Source organism: Musa acuminata, chromosome BXJ3-8 (genome assembly GCF_036884655.1).
Source record: "Musa acuminata AAA Group cultivar baxijiao chromosome BXJ3-8, Cavendish_Baxijiao_AAA, whole genome shotgun sequence".
NCBI lineage: Eukaryota > Viridiplantae > Streptophyta > Magnoliopsida > Zingiberales > Musaceae > Musa > Musa acuminata.
The window spans coordinates 34,094,301-34,102,097 of record NC_088356.1 but is presented as its reverse complement, the minus strand read 5'-3'; the positions used below and the strand labels follow the sequence as shown (position 1 = coordinate 34,102,097).

General features: G+C 67.0%; 1 protein-coding gene across 1 annotated transcript; it reads right to left on the bottom strand.

The window, feature by feature from the left end:
- Positions 1-3,875: 3,875 nt before the first annotated feature.
- LOC135644175 (probable inorganic phosphate transporter 1-4) lies at positions 3,876-4,649 on the bottom strand. The gene is made up of 2 exons (XM_065161643.1): positions 4,169-4,649; positions 3,876-4,114 (listed from the first exon to the last, which is right to left on the bottom strand). The coding sequence occupies exons 1-2, from the start codon at positions 4,647-4,649 to the stop codon at positions 3,876-3,878; spliced, it is 720 nt and encodes a 239-aa protein (XP_065017715.1).
- Between the last annotated feature and the right edge of the window lie 3,148 nt (positions 4,650-7,797).

Below are 7,797 nucleotides of genomic sequence, written 5' to 3'. Positions count from 1 at the left end.
GGCCTCGGGGCCGACGCGGCTTGTTCGGGTCCGGATGACGGGGATCTTTCTGGGGGCGCTCCTCGGGGTCTCCCGGCAGCCGAGCTCGGTGGTTCGGGTCGGGAGGTCGGGTCGGGAAGAAGCTCCGCCACAGCGCCAGGAAGAGGCGACACCGTCTCGCACCTGCACACAGGTCGGGCCGGGGTGCTCGACCCGACCCCTCCAACGATCAAGTTAGAGAAAGATGTGGAGGGGGTTTAGGAGGAGGAGAAACCTCCGTCTGTTGAGTGTGTGATCCCTCCCCCCCCATTTCTCTTTAGAGTTTGGGGGTATTTATAGATGAAGTTTGATGTTACCTGACGTGGTTGTCTGCGGGGTAGGACTGTACCTTTGGTGGCGTCCGACATTGCCACTGGGGCTGCGTGGGAGGCCGAGCTGCTGCAGGGTATGGCGAGCCTCGGGCAGTGTGTTACTCAGGGGGATGGCGTGTCACATTGCCATTTTTGTCCCTATCATATGCCCCCCCCGAAAGGAGCTATGCGTCGGTTTTTGCATGCAGGGAGTCCGATGCATGGCTTCTTACTTCAAGTCGGCTGTTCCTGCGGATCCGAGGGGCATGACGCAGACGGGTCGGTCGCGCGAACGCGTCTCGGGCAGCACGAGGCCGGGGTGTGCAATTCAGTCGGGAAGCCCAGCAGAGTAGGACTCGGGAGAAATGGAGCCGATGAGGGCCGAGGAGCACTGCGCAGGCGAGCTGGGTGGCGTAAAGCCGAAGAGCCGAGGAGCCCGGCACAGGCGGGCTGGCCGCGCAAGCGTGGTCTCGGGTGGCGTAAAGCCGGAGAGCCGAGGAGCACGACGCAGGCGGGCAGGCCGCGCAGGCGTGGTCTCGGGTGGCGTAAAGCCGGAGAGCCGAGGAGCACGACGCAGGCGGGTAGGCCGCGCAGGCGTGGTCTCGGGTGGCGTAAAGCCGAAGAGTCGAGGAGCACGACGCAGGCGGGCTGCGTCGTGCAGGCCGCGCAGGCGTGGTCTCGGGTGGCGTAAAGCCGGAGAGCCGAGGAGCACGACGCAGGCGGGTAGGCCGCGCAGGCGTGGTCTCGGGTGGCGTAAAGCCGAAGAGTCGAGGAGCACGACGCAAGCGGGCAGGCCGCGCAGGCGTGGTCTCGGGTGGCGTAAAGCCGAAGAGCCGAGGAGCACGACGCAGGCGGGCAGGCCGCGCAGGCGTGGTCTCGGGTGGCGTAAAGCCGAAGAGCCGAGGAGCACGACGCAGGCGGGCAGGCCGCGCAGGCGTGGTCTCGGGTGGCGTAAAGCCGAAGAGCCGAGGAGCACGACGCAGGCGGGCAGGCCGCGCAGGCGTGGTCTCGGGTGGCGTAAAGCCAGAGAGCCGAGGAGCACGACGCAGGCGGGTAGGCCACGCAGGCGTGGTCTCGGGTGGCGTAAAACCGAAGAGTCGAGGAGCATGACGCAGGCGGGCAGGCCGCGCAGGCGTGGTCTCGGGTGGCGTAAAGCCGAAGAGCCGAGGAGCACGATGCAGGCGGGCAGGCCGCGCAGGCGTGGTCTCAGGAGGCGTGAAGCCGAGGGCCGAGGAGCACAACACTGGCGGGGTGACCGCGCAGGTGTGGTCTCGGGAGGCGTAAAGCCGAGGGTGTGATCTCGAACAACATGGAGCCGAGGTGGTGGCCTCGAGCATTAAGCGACCGAGGAGGCCTCGGGCATTATGCGACCGAGGTGGTGGCCTCGGCAAGCATGGAGCCGAGACACTCGGCGCAGGCAGGCTGCGGCCGAGGGACGTAACCCAGGTGGGCAAGGTAGTGGATATGGCCGAGGAGTTCGGCACGGGCAGGCTGGCCTCACAGGCGTGTCTCGGGATTTATGGAGCCGAGGGGCACGACGCAAGCGTACTGGCGGCGCTGGTCTGTCTTGGGAACATGGAGCCAAGGAGCACGACGCAGGCGGTCTGGTCACGCAGGTGTGTCTCGGGGATGATGGAAGCGAGGAGCACGACGCAGGCGGGCAGGCCGCGCAGGTGTGGTCTCGGTCATCATGCTGCCGAGGAGCACGACGCAGGCGAGCAGACCGCTCAGGCGTGGTCGCGAGGGCCATGCGGCCGAGTAGCACGATCAGGCGGGCAGGACGCGAGGACGTGGCCTCGGGCACCACGCGGCCGAGGAACACGACAGGCGGTCGGGCCGCGCCGAGGTAGGTCTCGGCAGAGATTGGGTGAGGTGCTCGGTGCAGGCAGGCTGCGACCGAGGTGGTGGGCTCAGCAAGCATGGAGCCGAGGCATTCGGCGCAGGCAAGCCGCGGCCGAGGGGTGTGAACCAGGTGGATAGGGCCGTGGAGTTCGGCGCGGGCAGGCTGACCGCGCAGACGTGTCTCGGGGTTTATGGAGCCGAGGGGCACGACGCGGGTGTACTGGCGGCACTGGTCCATCTCGGGAACATGGAGCCAAGGAGCACGACGCAGGCGGGGTGACCGCACAGGCGTGGTCGCGAGGGCCATGCGACCGAGTAGCACGATCATGCGGGCAGGACGCGAGGACGCGGCCTCGGGCACCACGCGGCCGAGGAACACGACAGGCGGTCGGGCTGTGCCGAGGTGGGTCTCGGCAGAGTTTGGCCGAGGTGCTTGGTGTAGGCAGACTGTGACCGAGGTAGATCTCGGCGGTGAATATGGCCGAGGAGTCCGGCGCGGACGGGCTGGCCGTGCAGACGTGTCTCGGGGTTTATGGAGCCGAGGGGCACGACGCGGGCGTACTGGCGGCACTGGTCTGTCTCGGGAACATGGAGCCAAGGAGCACGACGCAGGCGGGGTGACCGCGCAGGCGTGGTCGCGAGGGCCATGCGGCCGAGTAGCACGATCAGGCAGGCAGGACGCGAGGACGTGGCCTCGGGCACCACGCGGCCGAGGAACACGACAGGCGGTCGGGCCACGCCGAGGTGGGTCTCGGCAGAGGATGGCCGAGGTGCTCGGTTGACCGCGCTTAGGTAGGTTCGGCGCAAGCAGGCTGCGACCGAGGGGCGAGACCCTGGTGGGTAAGCTGCCCTGAGACAGACTCGGCAGTGAATATGGCCGAGTAGCTCGGCGCAGGCAGGCTGGCCGCACAGGCGCTGCTCAGGCGGGCTGGCTGCTGCGCATGGGGCCGAGGGGCCGAGGCAGCGTGTAGCGCGTTGGCCGAGGTAGCGTGTTTGGCTGCAGCGTGTTGCTGCGCACGAGGCCGAGGGGCCGAGGCAGCAAGCTGCTTGCTGCGCATGGGGCCGAGGGGCTGAGGCAGCGTGTTGGCTGCGCATGTGGCCGAGTGGCCGAGGCAGCGTGCAGCGTGTTGGCTGCGCATGTGGCCGAGGCGGCGAGGCTGCGTGCTGGCTGCGCATGAGGCCGAGTGGCCGAGGCAGCGAGGCAGCGTGTTGGCTGCGCATGAGGCCGAGTGGCCGAGGCAGCGAGGCAGCGTGTTGGCTGCGCATGTGGTCGAGGCGGCGAGGCTGCGTGCTGGCTGCGCATGAGACCGAGTGGCCGAGGCAGCGAGGCAGCGTGTTGGCTGCACATGAGGCCGAGTGGCCGAGGCAGCGATGCTGCTTGCCGGCTGCGCATGAGGCCGAGTGGCCGAGGTAGCGAGGCAGCGTGTTGGCTGCGCATGTGGCCGAGTGGCCGAGGCAGCGAGGCTGCGTGCTGGCTGCGCACGAGACCGAGTGGCCGAGGCAGCGAGGCAGCGTGTTGGCTGCGCATGGGGCCGAGTGGCCGAGGCAGCGAGTTGGCTGCGCATGAGGCCGAGTGGCCGAGGCAGCGAGTTGGCTGCGCATGAGGCCGAGTGGCCGAGGCAGCGATGCTGCTTGCCAGCTGCGCATGAGGCCGATCGATCCCGAGGTAAGTGGGGAGCACGCTTGAGTCTGTCGGATAATACCTCAACATTCGGGGGCCGCCCGTTCCGCGTTCTTGGCAACAAGAGCAGTGTACCGCGCGGTCTCTGGCATCTTCATCCGCCAGTAGTAGGTTAAGGCAGCCGGGAGGGCGCCCAGCATGAGAGTTGTGCACCAGATGTAGTCGGCCTCCGGGACGGTGGAGCCGGTGCGGTCGTCCCTGTAGGCCGGATAGTCGAAGCGCTCCTTGAAGGCGGCGGAGATGATGATGGAGACGATTCCGCCTGTGAGGATGCCGAAGCCCTACGTAGTGAAAACAACTGCGATGAAGGCGCCACGGGTCTTCTTGTAGGCGTACTCCGACATGATGGTGGCGGAGAGCAGGTAATCGCCGCCGACACCAAAGCCGAGCCAGAAGCGGAAGAGGCAGAGGGTGGCCATGACGCCCTTGGCGGTGTGACCGAGGGAGAGGCCGATCGCGATGGAGCAGATGGCCATGAGCATGAGTGTCATGCCATACGCCTTCTTGTGGCCGAGCTTGTCGCCGAGCCACCCGAAGAAGAGCTGGCCAGAGAGGGCACCACAGAAGGCCACGCGGGTGATGGCAGCAGACACATTGGGCGGGAGCGTCCCGGGCGATTTCGAGTTGGGGTCGAAGGAATAGATGCGGCCAAGGAGCTTCGTGACGAGGGAGATGCAGAAGAGATCGTAGGCGTCGGTGAAGAAGCCCATGCCAGCAATGACGGTGGCCGTGAAGTGATACCACCGCGTCTTGGCAAGGTCGAGTGGCCCGAGCACTTGGAGCTGACCTCCGGCCATCGTTGCAGCGTACTTTCCTCTGCTTGTGCAACCGCTCTATAAGAAGAGGAGGAGAAGAGGAAGACTAGAGCTTGGTCGCAGGAAGGAGAAGCTGAGCAGGGAGGTCTAGAGGGGAAGGCGAGGTAGGCTCTAAAAACAGCGGGAGGGGCCGAGGCCGCGCAAAGATCTCGGCTGTAGCCGAGGAGCCGAGGAACTGAGGCACGCGGGTTGGCTGCGCGTGTGGGACCGAGGGGTCGAGGCGCTCGGCGCGGTCAGGTTGTCCGCGCGCGTGGGACGCGGGCGGGTTGGCCGCGCACGTGGGACGCGGGCGGGCTGGCCGAGGAGCTTTGTTGCGGGGACCCCTTATGCGGGGATGCTCCCCCGGAGCCCCGATCGGGCTTGACCGTTCGACTGCTGGTGAGACGAAGTCGACCTGGCAATCCCTTGCCATTCGGGCCCTCCTTCTAGCGCCAATCTGTTACGGTAAGTAACTTTTTAAGCTGTGGCCTCGGGGCCGTCGCGGCTCGGTTTGGGGGTCCGGATGTCGGGGATCTCGGGCGGCGTCCCTCGGGGTCTCCCGGTGGCCGAGCACGGTGGTTCGGGTCGGGAGGTCGGTTCGGCAAGTCGGATCGGCGGTTCGGGTCGGTGGTTCGGGTCGGCGGTTCGGGTCGGGAGGCAGCTCCGCCGCAGCTTCAGGAAGAGGCGACACCGTCTCGCACCTGCACACAGGTCGGGCCGGGAGCTCGGCCCGACCCCTCCGACGATCAAATTAGAGAAAGATGTAGAGGGGATTGTGGATGAGGCAGAAGAAGAGCCTCTGAGTGTTTTGTGTCTGAGTGAGTTCCTCTCCCCCCCCCTTTCTCTTTAGAGTTTGGGGGTATTTATAGATGAAGTTTGATGTTACCTGACGTGGTTGTCTGCGGGGTAGGACTGTACCTTTGGTGGCGTCCGACATTGCCACTGGGGCTGCGTGGGAGGCTGAGCTGCTGCAGGGTATGGCGAGCCTCGGGCAGTGTGTTACTCAGGGGGATGGCGTGTCACATTGCCATTTTTGTCCCTATCATATGCCCCCCCCGAAAGGAGCTATGCGTCGGTTTTTGCATGCAGGGAGTCCGATGCATGGCTTCTTACTTCAAGTCGGCTGTTCCTGCGGATCCGAGGGGCATGACGCAGACGGGTCGGTCGCGCGAACGCGTCTCGGGCAGCACGAGGCCGGGGTGCGCAATTCAGTCAGGAAGCCCAGCAGAGTAGGACTCGGGAGAAATGGAGCCGATGAGGGCCGAGGAGCACTGCGCAGGCGAGCTGGGTGGCGTAAAGCTAAAGAGCCGAGGAGCCCGGCACAGGCGGGCTGGCCGCGCAGGCGTGGTCTCGGGTGGCGTAAAGCCGGAGAGCCGAGGAGCACGACGCAGGCGGGCAGGCCGCGCAGGCATGGTCTCGGGTGGAGTAAAGCCGGAGAGCCGAGGAGCACGACGTAGGCGGGTAGGCCGCGCAGGCGTGGTCTCGGGTGGCGTAAAGCCGAAGAGCCGAGGAGCACGACGCAGGTGGGCAGGCCGCGCAGGTGTGGTCTCGGGTGGCGTAAAGCCGAAGAGCCGAGGAGCACGACGTAGGCGGGCAGGCCGCGCAGGCGTGGTCTCGGGTGGCGTAAAGCCAAAGAGCCGAGGAGCACGACGCAGGCGGGCAGGCCGCGCAGGCGTGGTATCGGGTGGCGTAAAGTCGAAGAGCCGAGGAGCACGACGCAGGCGGGCAGGCCGCGCAGGCGTGGTCTCGGGTGGCGTAAAGCCGGAGAGCCGAGGAGCACGACGCAGGCGGGTAGGCCGCGCAGGCGTGGTCTCGGGTGGCGTAAAGCCGAAGAGCCGAGGAGCACGACGCAGGCGGGCAGGCCGCGCAGGCGTGGTCTCGGGTGGCGTAAAGCCGAAGAGCCGAGAGCACGATGCAGGCGGGCAGGCCGCGCAGGCATGGTCTCGGGTGGCGTAAAGCCGAAGAGCCGAGGAGCACGATGCAAGCGGGCAGGCCGCGCAGGCATGTTCCGGGTATTGTGCGACCGAGGTTGTGGCCTCGAGCGTTTAGCGACCGAGGTGGTGACCTCCGGCGTTACACGACCGAGGAGGTGGGCTCGGCAAGCATGGAGCCGAGGCATTCGGCGCAGGGAGGCTACGATCGAGGGGTGTAACCCAGGTGGGTATGGTCGAGGAGTTCGACGCGGGCCAGCTGACCGCACAGGCGAGTCTCGGGGTTTATGGAGCCGAGGGGCACGACGCAGGCGTACTGGCGGCACTGCTCTGTCTCGGGAACATGGAGCCAAGGAGCACGGCGCAGGTGGGCTGGTCGCGCAGGTGTGTCTCGGGGATGATGGAAGCGAGGAGCACGACGCAGGCGGGCAGGCCGCGCAGGTGTGGTCTCGATCATCACGTTGCCGAGGAGCACGACGCAGGCGAGCAGGCCGCGCAAGCGTGGTCACGAGGGCCATGCGGCCGAGTAGCACGAGCAGGTGGGTAGGACGCGAGGAAGCGGTCTCGGGCACCATACGACCGAGGAACACGTCGGAGGCGGGTAGGGCGCGCCGAGGTAGATCTCGGCAGTGTGTGTCCGAGGTGTTCGGTGCAGGCAGGCTACGTCCGAGGGGTGTAACCCAGGTGGGTATGCCGCCTTGAGATAGACTCGACAGTGAATACAGACGAGGAGCTCGGCGTAGGCAGGCTGCGACCGAGTGGGCGCTGCTCAGGCGGGCAGGCCGCGCTGAGGTGGGCTCGGCGTAGGCAGGCTGCCAGGGGGCCGAGGTAGCGTAGTGCTTGCTGCGCATGGGGCCGAGGCAGCGTGTTGGTTGCAGCGTGTTTGCTGCGCACGGGGCCGAGGCAGCGAGGCTGCGAGGCAGCGAGGCTGCGAGGCAGCGTGTTGGCTGCGCACGGGGCCGAGGGGCTGAGGCAGCGTGCTGGCTGCGCATGAGGCCGAGTGGCCGGGGCAGCGAGTCTGCGTGCTGGCCGCGCACGAGGCCGAGTGGCCGAGGCAGCGAGGCTGCGTGCTGGCTGCACAGGAGGCTGAGTGGCCGAGGCAGCGAGGCAGCGTGTTGGCTGCGCATGAGGCCGAGTGGCCGAGGCAGCGAGGCTGCGTGCTGGCTGCGCACGAGGCCGAGTGGCCGAGGCAGCGAGGCAGCGTGTTGGCTGCGCATGAG

Bases quoted from the DNA above. Each gene is read 5' to 3' on its own strand.
- LOC135644175 (XM_065161643.1), bottom strand. From the start codon at position 4,649: ATGGCCGGAGGTCAGCTCCAAGTGCTCGGGCCACTCGACCTTGCCAAG. The intron at 4,115-4,168 runs GTGGCGCCTTCA...GCATCCTCACAG, and splicing joins GTACGCCTACAAGAAGACCC to GCGGAATCGTCTCCATCATC.